The following is a 14,002-nucleotide window of genomic DNA, read 5'->3' as shown; positions in this document are numbered from 1 at the left end:
TTTCTTTACTTCAGTTTCCTTAACTTTGAAATGAAACTGAGGACCAAAATAGACAACCTTTAAGATCTCTTCTAGCTCTAAATTTATTACTCTATGTAAGACATGGAAATATAATGATCATTTTAGGAAAAACATTCATGAAATTAATTTCAAGAATAAATAGATTGTTCTGGTACTCAAAGATGTGCAAACTCCAGTTCTGGAAAATAATAGAAGAAGAAAATGTTCCTTTCCCACAATGTTAAATAAAAAATTTTCCCCAAATTATCTTTGTGTATATATATATATACACATTATTTTTAATAATAATTTTTAGAAATTTTACAATCTGTGATCTCTTCCTCCTTCCTATACCTCTCCCTCCCCAAGATGGCAGGTAACATATCGATTATACATGTACTTTCACTCAATACATATTTCCATGCTCATTATGTTGTGAAAGAAGACACATATTGCGTATACTAGGGGAAAAAACTAATAGGGGAAATAAAATGAAAAATAGTATGCTTCAATCCACAGACTCCATAAGTTCTTTCTATGACTCTGGATAGCCTTTTTTTTCATAAGTCTCATAGAGTTATCTTGAATACTTGTATCCCTGATAATAATTGTCATTCATAGTTGACTATTGTTATCTTTTTGCTATTAATGTGTACCGTATTCTCCAGGTTCGGCTCACTTCACTTTGCATCAGTTCATATAAATCTTTACAAGTTTTTCTGAAATTATATTCTTCATCATTTCTTAGGGCATAATAGTATTCTATTATAATCAGATACTACAACTTATTCACCCATTTCCCCGATTAATGGACATCTCTTCAGTTAACAATTCTTTGCCCCTGCAAAAAACAAACAAACAAACAACAACAACAACAAAAAAACCCTCCACTATAAATATTTTGGTACACATAGGTCCTTTCCTCCTATCTTTGATCTCTTTGGAATACAGACCTAGTAGTGGCATTGCTGGATCAAATACCAAATTGCTGGCCTCACAATGCCAAACTAATGAAGTAGTGCCTTAATTTTCTGTCTTGACTTGGAAGACTTGACTTAACCCATTGCTGACAATCACTACCTTTCAAATCTTGTTGATGTAACTTGTTTTTCTCAAGCTGGCACTGATACTTAATCAACTTTTACTTAAATCAACAATAGCTAAGTAGCCTAGGAAATACAGTACTTGCTCTGATGATTGTCACACTGTAAACTGGATAAAAAGGCAGGATGATGCCCTTTGTAACTTGTTGCTCTTCTTTGTATTGAAATAGAACTTTCCTTGAAATTGTCTCATAGCTTTAAGGTCTATCTAAACATCTGGTTTAATTGTAGGGAATTTTCAAAAAACCACAGACAGGAAGCACAGTTAAAATTAGCAATTTCAGGGCACTTTTTTTAAAAGGAAAAAGAATAAAATTATAAAGCAATTAACCTTTGTTGTAGAACTCTGTCAGAAGAATGGAAAGGCCTGTGCTGTTGGATAGAAGAAACAAAGTCATGGTGAAAAAAAAACATGGATTCATTAATGAATTGTTAAGAAGAGGAAAGCAAGTGACATATTTTTAGAAGATAAGGCAAAAAGGAATTTTTTATTCTCCTAGGAAATCTCTCTATAGAGAAAAAAGGCTTGTTTAAAAAATGCTACTTTTTGGGGAGTCGTTTTTGAGCTATTCTTGAGATTTTATAGACTCTTTTGTCTGAGTTCTGATTCCCAGGCTATGCTAGTCATTTAGACGCTCCAATACACCCAAGAAATGTTTTGAACCCATTTCAACTCATTCAATAAATAGCACTACTCTCTTTGTTATTGTTCAGTCATTTTCAGTCATGTCTGACTTGTCATGACCCCTTTTGGAGTTTTCTTAGCAAAGATAGTAGAGTGATTTGCCGTTTTCTTTTCTAGCTCATCTGACAATTGAGGAAATTAAGACAAACAGGGTTAAGTGACTTGCCCAAGGTCACACAGCTAGGGGTCTCATGAAGATGAATCTTCCCGAGTCCAGACCTGGCATTCTATCCTCTGTGCCATCTACCTGACGAAAAGATGAGTCATTCCAAAGCAGTCAGTCAGTACTGTTTACAGAGCTATTAAGCGTGTGGAAAGCAGGGTTGTTACCTGGGGTAAATAGAATCACACAATTACCATTTTTTCTTCAGATTACTTATTGGTACAGTTTTCAGTTATCCTTTTCTGATATTTTGTGATCTATAGTCTGAACACAGAATGATCAAGTTGTAAGAAAGTTCAGTAGCCAACTAGACCAACCTTTACTTGGAAAATAAAATTCTTGCCCCAAACATATGTAATAAGTAGTCATTCAGTCCACTTAAAGACCATTAGTGAGAGGAAATCTTTTCCTTTCGAAGATGCCTATTCCACTTTGAGATAACTCTGATTCTAAGAAAATTTATCTTTACACCAAGCTGAAAGTTTACCTCTTTGCAAATGTCTTCAAGTTAAGACTTCCGAGACCAAACAGAATAAAGTCTAATCTTTCATCCATATGGTAGTTTTTCAGGTAAGTGGTGCAGTAGATGGAACACTGGATCTAGAGTCAAATCTAGCCTCAGATACATTAGTTGTGTGACACTAAGAAAGTCTCTTAACCTCTGTTTGTCTCAGTTTACTCTTCTTTAAAATAAGGATAATAATAGCACCTACCTATCAGAGTTACTGTGAGGATCAAATGATTTAATATTTTTTAAGTTCCTAGATAGTGCCTAGCACATAGTAGGTGTTATAGAATATTAGCTATTATTATTTTTGTTAAATACTTGAAAACAAATCTCTTGATCTGTGTGAGATTTCTCTGCAGGCCAAACATCCATAGTTCCTTTATCTGATTCTTACATGGCATTCACCCTCCTGATTGCTTTCCTTTGGATGTTCTGCAGTGTGTTGTTGCCCTCCCTCCATTGTGTCTCCCCAAACCTGTGCTCGGTATTCTAGCTGTGGTCTGATCGGGTTGTGTAATAGATCTCTCATGCTCTTTTTCCTACAAGTTATACCACTCAGTAGGATCTGAGATCACATTAATAATGGTCTCTAAACTCTTAAGACAACATACCACATCAGTAAAACATTTTTGAGCTTTCCTCATTATAAGAATATTTATTTACAAAATATTTATTATGGTACATGTTATTTAAAGGAAGAGATAAAAATGAAATAATACAATTAAATATTTTACTATTAGCATATAAAATATATTTATTCTTCTTAAAAGGTTATTAGCAATATATATATAAAGAAAATCTTGGCTTAGCACTAGGGACTCCAAAGTATTGTTCTAAGTTTAGTTCCTCTTAGGACCTATTTTTAATGGATATCATAACCAAAGAAGTTACCTTTAGAAGATATGTAACTCCAAATTGAAGAACAATATCATTGGCTGCCTTTACTAAATTACTTTTTCAGTCTCATCTACCGATTATGTAAAAATTTTCCTTGAAATTTAGCTAGTAAATTTCCACCTTACCTAGTGGTAAGGGTTGGAGAGATGGTCTCTGGGCTTCAGGTCCCAGGTTTGTAGTTATTACCAGTGGGGAAAAGGAGGCATTAAGAGGGCTTATTAGAAGATGCTTAACTAGGTGTTGGTTTTCTGGTGGTGGATGGCCTTCTTCATGTGCTTCCAAACTATCTGATGGTTTTGAGGGTGGGTGTTGTAAAGAGAGTTGCAGATCTGAAAGAAGTCTGTTGCTCAGCTTCTTGAACCCAGATTACATGGTGTAAAAGATGGGGCACCAGGGATGTTAAAATATAACCTAAATGGTTGTGGGTACACACACGGGGTTGAAAGAGAGACAGGACCAATCAGGATAGGGAGACTAGAGTTCACTGCTAAGCTGGTATTAACTGTTAACTGTCAGAATGGCAGTTAAGCTAACGGTCTCCCAGCTCACCACTAGGCCAGGGTCTTTGGAACCAGCAGGCAAGGTAAAAGTTTTAAACAGTTTAATTATGATTAACTAAATAAAGGTGGGATAGGGGATTCTGCACTTAAAACCTAAAGGGCAAATCACAGGGACAAAGGGAAGACTTGTCTACTCTAATTCTAATTGACCTAGGCCAGGCAGGGCTCAAAGGAGCAGTAATGGAGTCACTGGGAAGGCTGCTTCAAACCTGGTTCCAGCCAGGCTTGACCAGCACAGCTAAAGGGCCTGAGGGTGGCTTTGAGGGTCCTCATGGTAATCCAAAGATGATCACAGGATGCCAAAAGCCAAGGTGGTCCAAGGTACACAAGTAGAGAGAGTGAGCTTGAGATGCTGTCCACCAGATCCCAAACCCCTCCTCCACTTGGTGCAGCTCTGCAGGTCTTGTCCACTTGCTGAAAGCCTCCACCACTCAGGATCCCGGGGAATCTGGATGCAGGGTTTCCTTAACTCTGAGATCTCCAAGGGCTAGCAACAGTTTGTGCCAACCACTAATGGAGTCTCTCTCAGAGCACAAGCAACTTCCTGCTCCTTCATTCCATCTTGGAATGCTCCAGTCCTTCATGCTAGGTCCATATAAACTATATGTAACTAATCCTACATAATCTTCCTCACAACAATGGGAAGCAATTCCCCACTTGCTACTGTCTCATATTCACTCTCTCATGCCACCATTGCTGTACAGGTTTCTCTTCACTCTCCTTGTTGTTAATTTCCTGAGCTGGCACAACCTTGACTTGTTTTGGAGGACACAAGGAGAGAGAAGAACCTGGCAGGAAGCAAATTCCTGACAGAGCCCACATCAGGGAATGTACAAAATATGTGCTGTCGCTGCACTGGGGGGAGGCAGGAGAGAGGTCAGATGCTGGCAGGGTGTCAGTGCCTGGGACTAGGCAGGGAATAATTGCATCTCTCCGTACCTACTTGCACTCCAGCGCAGCTCAACTGAGTGTAGGTAGCCAGTGGGGAGAACAGAGGTAAATGGTATTTTCTAGCTCACTGAACAGTTATGCCACTCTCCATTTCTAATATTTTCTTCTCTCTAATGGATCATCTAGATCACAGAGAGGTTATTGTTGTAGACAATAGGGAGCCATTGAATGAGCAGAGAAATGAGATGTGGTCAGTATTGTAATTTAGGAATATTAATTTGGCAGGTAGGTATATATATATATATTCATATATATATATATATGAAGGATGGGGGCTGCTAGGTGGTACAGTGGGTAGAGTGACCAAGCCAGAGTCAAGATGCCTCGAATTCAAATCTGTCACTAGACACCTACAAACTGTGTGACCCTGGGCAACTCACTTAACCCGCTTTGCCTCAGTTTCCTCATCTATAAAATAAACTGGAGAAGAAAACGGCAAACTGCTTCAGTATCACTGCCAAGAAAACTCTAAATGGGGTCACAAAGAATCATTACCATTGAAAATGACTCAACAACAAAATGTGAAGGAAGGATTAGAAAGGACAGAGACTAGAGGCAGGATAACTAGTTGTATATAGGTTGGTAGTGTCATACTCAAATGGAAATGTAGGGATAATGTATTAAAAATAATTAATTCACAATTTGTTATTGTATTATTTTTTTACTTGTTTCATTAAATATTTCCAAATTATTTTTTTAATTAGCTTCTAGTGGCAAATTGGACAATTTTGTTAGGTGACACATGTTCAAAGCCATAGACTGTGGCAAGCTAGAGAAAACAATGATACAAGCAATATAGTAGCAGTTGAATTAGTAAGACTTGGCAACTGATTGAATTTCAGAGAGATGGGGAAAGAAACCATTCAGATGTCCATCCTGATGCCTGAGACAATGGTGGTCTTAGCATTCAGTACAGTGCTCTACTTAAAACGGGTGCTTCATAAATGCTTATTGATACGATGATTGTAACATCCATGATCCTGAGAGGGGTTCATCTTTAACCCCTCTCAGGATCATGGATGTTACAGATCTAACCAGTAGGAATAAGAATGCAAATAAGAGAAATGGGAAGGTTGATCATGAAGTTGTTTTCTTGGAAGAACTGTTAAGTTTGAGTTGCCAACAGAACATTTGGGTAGAGATGTCTAGTGGGAAGTTTGGGATTTAGAACTATAACTCAGGGCAGGAATAAATCTAGAATTTACTACAGATTTTTCTCTAAAAGTGTTAAGCTATTGGGGATGTGATAGCCAAGGGGCATGCACTTCCAGACCTCAATAGGAAAGAAATTAGAAACAAACAAAAATAACATGGCCAGTCCTTAGAAGAGGCAGGGTGAAGCAGTAGAAAAGAACACTAGGCATGTTCTCAGAACACCTAGATTCAAAACCAGCCCTGATATGCCCAAATTATGTGACTTTGGATAATTCCTATAGCCTCCAGGACTTATATTTCATCCTCTGTAAAATAAGAGAGTTGGGCTAAATGATCTCTAAGGTTTTTTCTAGTTCCACCATTCAGTGCTTTAATGTCTCTTTCCAGATTTTACATTCTGTGTTCTAAGGTCCATCCCAAATTGACTATTCCATATTCTAAGGAATCTTCTACCTCAGACATTCTAGATTTTCAGGTATCTTACAGCTCCGATATTACCTATTTTAAATCCCATCCCAGCTAAATCCTCTGATCCTTATACTAAATTATGATGAAGAAAGTCTTGTAACATTAGAAATGTAAAGTCCTGACAGATGATCTTTAAAAGGGGACCTCTGGGTCAGCCAAGAGATGAGAGACTACAAAGACATTTCAGACTAAGGAAACAGACTAAAGAGGGATATGAATTAAACTTTACAAAATCATGAACAGAATCTTATCATTAGTGCTTTTGAGTACTAGGAAAAGAATCAGAAAAGGAAACTATCCAATGCTCCCTTTGAAATGAAGCCCCTGAATACTCTGGTAAGTCATTTGCAGTTGACAGTAGGGCCTATAAATAAAACTGAACCCTCAAGTGACACCTGAGCATTCCTTGAGATATAAATTGTATTTACTTTAAAAAGGACAAATGAAATACACAAGATATAATAAACATTGGATACTTTAGGGAAATATTTTAGCTCAGTTCGACCATGAAACCAAACTAAAATGGCTTTAACATACCCCTCCAATCAGTTGCTAAGTCTGATTGACTCTATTTCCATAATATTTCCTATGCCATCTTTTTCCTTATATTCTTACATTGATCAATCTGTGTCAGACCTTCAGCGCCTCTCATCTGGTCTAATATTTTATTTTATTCTTACAAACTTAAGTGATGGATACTATTCCCATTTTATAGATGAGAAAAGTAAGGATGTTAAATATTAAGTGTTTTTTCAAGGATCACCCAGCTAATAAATGTCTGATTTAAGATTCTTCTTATTACCAGACCAAAATTCTACGTATCCACTCTGTAAACTAGCTTCCTTATTATTATAAATAGCTGGAAAGTAACAAGGGATTAATATTAGTCCTAGATCCCCAATGAGTTATTAAGGGAAGGGAGGGCCATCAGCATTTTGGAGAATGTGCATTGCTTTATTCACATGTTGACTGACTCCTAACTTCTCCACCTTCTATAGTTCCTGGAGCTGTTCCACTTGAATCTATCCAAGGAGGGCCTTTTGAGGAAAAGATCTATGTCCAGTGGAAACCTCCCAATGAAACCAATGGCCTGATCACCCTCTATGAGGTAAGACTTGCCCAGGTGGCAAAAAGCTCCTTTAAGAATCTTTTCTAGGAAGTTGTCTTAGCCCTGGCTTGCCAAGCTTCATGTGATGTGCACTGCTTTGAGAATGCAAAGAGTATATGCTCCAAAGAATCAGAGTGTGTGATCCTAAAAACATCCTGTGACTGCACAGTAAGGACAGAGCTCATTTGGATTAGTCAGAACTACTCCCAAGTTTCCCTTGGACTGCTTAAGAGACCCCTCAGGTGATTGAAGGGAGTGCTTTGGCTCCTAAGATATCCATACTGCCATTAGGTCAGTCCTGAACTATCCCAGCCAGTGAATGGGAGTTGGAAGGGCATCTTGTGTGACTGAAGGTAAGGTTATAAAATCCAAACATGTGTCAAGGGACTTCTCAAAACCCATATTTTAATAAATGAAATTAAACAAGTTAGATTTTTACAATTAGCTTTCAATGCTTATTCCCTTGGAAAATAGCCAGCATTGTAATTGTTCTCTCCTGGACCCAAAGAGCTTATCCCAGTACAAAGAGAAATGGCCAAATGGAAATAAGAGGAAATATTGTGACTTGGTAGTCCCACCACCCTTCCATAATAAAAGGCTTGAGCTAGGGTGTTTAAGTGTTGGAGGAGAGAAGGGGGCACATATGAAAGATTTTAGAAAGATAAAAGCTAAATGATTTGACAGCATTTATCAATGGCTTGGTGGGAATGATGGGTGGAATTGGGGGTTCGGTAGAGAGACAGAATAAGGAATTGAAGACAGTATCTACCTGAGAGATTAGCAGTTTCCTTAAAAGTAATACAAAATTTAGGAAGAGCAGAGAGTTTGAGGGAAAAGATAATGAGTTCAGTTTTGAATAAGAAAAAGAGAGTGAGAGTCTCAAAGACTTGGAGAGGTCAGTAAAACTGAGGTCTGCTTGAAAATTTGAAATTTGCAAATTAGATTTGACAATTGGTGATTTAGACTGTTGGAAACTTTGGAGAAAGCAGTTTCAGATGGATGATGAGGTTGGAAGCCAGAATACAGATACTGTAGGAGAGAGTGAGAAGGGGGAGAAATATAGGCCAGATTAAGTGAGGATTTTTTGAGGAAATGGAGACATGGACATGTTTCTAGGAATTAGGAAAGCAAACAAGAGAAATTGAAAATCAGAAAGAGAGAGAGAGAGAGAGAGAGAGAGAGAGAGAGAGAGAGAGAGAGAGAGATAGAGAGAGAGAGAAGGGATGATAGAGAAGGCAATCTACTAAAGCAGGTGGAATAGGATCAGTTAGAGAAGTGAAGGAAGAGATTGTGGAAGAAAGCATCTGAGAGAAATGAGATGAGGAAGAGAGAAGAGGACTCAATTTTTTCAGTGAAATATGAGGCAAGGTTCCCAGGTGAAAGAGTTGGGAGGAAGGGAGCCATGAAAAATTTGAAAGAAGATCAAAAGGTATAGAAAAGCGACTATGCTAAGAAGAAGAGTGAGTTAATTAGGAAGATATAAAAATATTATCTTGTTGCAGTAAGGGTCTAATTGAGATCATATAACTTAAATTCAATTAAATGCTTATTGAGAGCCTATAATAATAGATGCTAAGAAAGATATGAAAATAAATAAGGTGACTCAATTGATAAAGAGCCAGGCCTAGAGATGGGAGGTCCTGAATTCAAATGTGACTTCAAATATTTCCTAGCTGTGTAATCCTAAACAAGTCACTTAATCCCAATTGCCTCACTTTCAACCCCCTTCTGCTTTGCAACCAATACCTAGTATTGATTCTAAGATGGAAAGTAAAGATTTAAAAATAAATAAGTAAATAAGAAATGTCCCCTGACCTTAAGAAGCTTATAATCTAGTTTGTTGTAATAACATGTATTTACAAAGAAGTATAAGCTAAAATAGTGTGGTAAGTATATAAAAAGGCACTAACAAAATTCTATAAGCTCTCCAAGGAAGGGTAATTCATTTTCAGCTGGTGGGAGTGGGGATAGTAGAAGGCTTCAAGCTTCTATGAAGAAATGACATGTAAATAAGACTTAGAATTATGGAGTGGTGAGATTTCAACTGGTAGAAATGGTAAGGAGGGGAAGGGAGAGGACATTCCAGGCATAGATAATGGTGAAAACAATGTCATGGAGGTAGGAGAACCTATTTCTGTGGATTGGTGAGCAAGTCAGTCTGAATGGAGCACATAGTAAGCACAAGAGGGGAAATAGTGTGAGACAAGGCTTGTTCCTAGGTGAGAATGAGCTAGCACTAATTTGCTAAAACTTGACTCTTACCTGGGCAGAAAATTTTTGACAGTGAGAGAAAAACTTGCAAAGAGCTGGTGTTGTTAAGTCTTTCGTTTTCAAACCAGGTATGAGGTCTGCCAATATCCTGAGCACAGATTGTCAGTGCCTGAAAGGTGCAGTGGGATTAATGCAGCAGCTTTGCACATCTGGAAGCCCGATATTCCAAAGGGGCTTTGGGTACAAGTGATTTTGGCTTGTGATCACTTCAGCTTAGCCCCAAAAGAATGTCTGCCCATTAAGAAGCTGCTGTCCCGTATGCTATGAGTCATGTTCTGCTTTGCACTCAGTTTCTCTGAGTTAACAACATAGAACTAGCGATTTTAATAGTAAGATGATCTTGGTGGCACATTGGATACTTACATAGACCTGGAGTCAGGAAGACCCAAGTTCAAATCTTGTCTCAAGCACTTGCTAACTGTGGGACCTTGGGCAAAAGTAGTTTATTCTTTATTTGCCTTAGTTTTCTCATCTGCAAAATGGAGATAATAATAGTACCTACCTCCCAGGATTGTTGTGAGAATAAAATGAAATAACGTACATAAAATATTTTGTAAACCTTCAAGCAACATATAAATACCAATTATTATTATTATGATTATGGCCATTCTAAAGACATGTAACTAGACAGAGCACAGGATGAGTGCTGGGCCCAGAATCAGGAATAGCAGAGATCAAACTAGCCTTAGACACTTACTAGCTATGTAAACTTGGAAAAGTCATTTAAATTCTATTTGCCTCAGTTTGATCAACTGTAAAATGGGAGTAAAAATATCATCTACCTCCTAGGGTTGTTTTGAGAATCAAATGAGATAATATTTGTAAAGCACTTAACACAGTACATGGCATAGAGTAGGTGTTGTATTAATGTTGGTGATGATGATGATGATTAGAGAGTTAGACAACTCAGATTCTGCTCCTAATTCTACCATTTCCTTACCAGGTATGTGTGACGCTAGAAATATTGCCCCTCCACTTGGGCCTCAGTTTCTTCCCACATATTTCTTGTATATATTGAGTGATAGGGGATAGGGACAAGACTTGTGACTTCTCTGATAGAGAAAATTCTCTCTACCAACACAGGCCAGTGCCACCTCTGCAACTTATATTTTTATTTATTTATTTATTTTTGTTTGTTTTTTTAAATTAAATTTTATTTTTTATTTTTTAGAAAAATTTTCCATGGTTCCATGATTCATGTTTTTACTTTCCCCTTCACTCCCCCAATCCCCCCCCCCCCGCCATAGCCGATGCCCATTTCCACTGGTTTTTAACATGTGTCATCGATCAAGACCTATTTCCAAATTGTTGATGGTTGCATTGGAGTGGTAGTTTCGAGTCTACATCCCCAATCATGTCTGCCTCAACCCATGTGTTCAAGCAGCAACTTATATTTTTAGACAGTTGCCTAGAGCACTGAGAGATTGAGTCACTGGCCCATGGTCACCAGGGCATTGTGTCAGAGGCTGGGCTTGAACCCAGGTTTTTGTTTGTTTTGAAGACAGCTCTCTATCTGTTTTTCCATGCTGCCTCTCATTTTGCAAGAAGGTAGGTTAACTGGATAACTACTACCTATAGCTGGTGATTTACATTAGCAAACATTACAGTGCCAGAACTGAAACAGAATTGCTAATGAGTATAAAGGTTTGTACAAGAAAGTAAGGATCTTAGAAGCACAGTTGGTAATTTTTTTTATCATTGCTGATGATTAAAAACAAAGGCTTCAAAAGAAAAATAAGGCATGAGAAGTAAGCAGAAGCAGTTAAGAGGATGGTTTTTGAGAACAAGATTTAGACTTCTGGATCACAGCAAAAATATATAAGAACAACATGCTTCTAGCCAGAGATGGAGTGCACCTAGAAAGAGCTGATAAGAATGTGTTTCCTTGTAGTCTGGCCAAGGCTTTTAACCAAAAAGGAAAGAGAAGAAAGAAAAGTGTCGTTGTCATTACACAAAGCTACATTCCATAGATAGCCTCAACTGTAAGAGAAAGAATAGCTAGAGAGACATTTGGAAATATACAAGCAACAAAATTAAAAAAAAAAAAAAAAAAAAAAAAAAAGGGAGCCCAGGGGCAGCTGGGTGGCTCAGTGGATTGAGAATCAGGCCTAGAGACAGGAGGTCCTAGGTTTAAATCCGGCCCCAGACACTTCCCAGCTGTGTGACCCTGAGCAAGTCACTTAACCCCCATTCCCTAGCCCTTACCACTCTTCTGCCTTGGAGTCAATACACAGTATTGAAGGTAAGGGTTAGAAAAAAAAATGAGCCAGTCTTTAAAAAGACCAATGAATGAATTTAGATGTTTTTACAAAGAATCCACAAAAACAAGGTAAATGAAAGATCCTAAAGGAAGGATGTTAACTATGATCTTAAATATATCACTGAGGGTTTATGGGATGAACCCAGGCCTGGAATATGACTTCAGAAGGCCAGATACCTTATTCAATAGGATGAGAATAGATAAAATGGGATATAATAGAACTAGATATGAAGAAGATATATCAGTATGAAGAAATCCAAGAACTTGGAGGCAGAAGAATATGGTAGAAAAGGTAAATGGAGGAAAAACAGAAGCAATATTATCATTGTAAAATTCTAGAGATCACAGGGCCATAAAGAGAAATTAGAGGAAGATTTGAGGACATAACACTCTCTCTTTCTCTCTCCCTCTCTTCCTTCTTTTTCCTTTTTCTCTCTATCTTTCCTACTCTCAGTTCTTCTCTCGCTTCCCTCTTCTCCCCTCTCTCGTTATTCTAACAATCACTTAAATTGCTCTAATGATAATAGAAAAAAACTACTTTTGTTCCAGATCTGATTCTCACCAACCATGAGAAAATATTTTCAAAGTTGGAAATGATAGAAACCCTTGATGTAAGTGACAACCATAATTTTAGGATTTGTGATAGAAAGGAGGGGGGCATCTAGGTATAGTCTGGTATGTGCCTCATATATTAGGAAAACAGTTTCAAGTGATTCTGAGAAAGTATAGGAGAGATTCAATGAACAAAACTTCTACAGAGGAAGTCATCACAGAAGGGATGGGAAATTCAAGAATAAAATTCTAAAGATGAAAAGAGAAACAAACAAAAAAGGGGGAATTTTCTAATGAAACTTATATCGGCTATAAAGTGAACTAATAGACCAATATATTTTGAAAGATAGTGAAAATTTGGAAGCCAGAACAAATAATAGAGTATGATAAAGTACTCATAGTAATAAATAATTGTGTTAGGAATATTAGAGATTTGAATATCTTCTGGATAGCTAAGAAAAACAGAAATTTTGAAGAAGAGAAGAAAGAGGATCTATTAAGAGATTGAAAAAATATTTTAGTAGTTATTTTTGTAGTGGCAAAGAATTAGAAACTGAAGGGGTTTCCAGTCAATTAGAGAATGGATAAATATACTATGGTATATGGTTGTAATGGAAAACTAGTGTGCCATAAAAATGATAAACAGGACAAATTCAGAAAAAAAAAACATGGAAAGACTTATATGAACCGATGCAAAGTGAAGTGAGCAGCACCAGGAGAATGTTATGTACAGTAAAAGAAATATTATATGATGATTAACTGTGAAAGAAAAAATTATTATTAGCAAAACAAGACTCCAAGTCCCCTCATGATAAAAAAAAAATCACTATCCACAACCAAAGAAGGAATTGTTAGAATCTGATTGCAAATCAAAGCATACCATCCTTCACTTTATTTCCTTCATGAATTCTTTTTATTGCATGTTTGATATGTGTCTTCATTCATGACATGAGGACTATAGAAATATGTGCTGCATAAAAGTATTGATACTTTATAAGCAATATCTGACTATTTACCACTTTAGGAGGTGAGAGATGGAGAGAGAGAATTTAAGTTGCAAAATATCAGAAAACAATTGTCAAAATTTATTTCTACATGTAATTGAAAAAAATAAATTGAACTAAAAATGGAGGGGTGGATGATAAACATCTCTTTTCTCTAAGAAGGAAAATGATCCCTGGACTAGAAAAGATGGTACAATAAATGGTTAAGACGGATTCAATGCCTAAACTCAGTAGGGAGGGAATAAGAGAACAACACTTAGCTGCTCCTGATGAATTTAAGACACCAGTCTCAGATTAATTAGATCCTCAGGTTGTGA

At 37.2% G+C, this 14,002-nt stretch overlaps 1 protein-coding gene across 1 annotated transcript in view; it reads left to right on the top strand.

Annotated features, from left to right (window-relative positions):
* PTPRT (protein tyrosine phosphatase receptor type T) overlaps positions 1-14,002 on the top strand; it is an 846,734-nt gene that overhangs the window by 478,415 nt on the left and 354,317 nt on the right. The window contains exon 8 of the mRNA XM_044659804.1: positions 7,489-7,598. Coding sequence (XP_044515739.1) covers positions 7,489-7,598 — 110 coding nt within the window. The remainder of the gene's footprint in view (positions 1-7,488; positions 7,599-14,002) is intronic.

Source organism: Gracilinanus agilis, chromosome 2 (genome assembly GCF_016433145.1).
Source record: "Gracilinanus agilis isolate LMUSP501 chromosome 2, AgileGrace, whole genome shotgun sequence".
Lineage (NCBI taxonomy): Eukaryota > Metazoa > Chordata > Mammalia > Didelphimorphia > Didelphidae > Gracilinanus > Gracilinanus agilis.
This window is presented reverse-complemented; position numbering and strand designations above follow the sequence as displayed.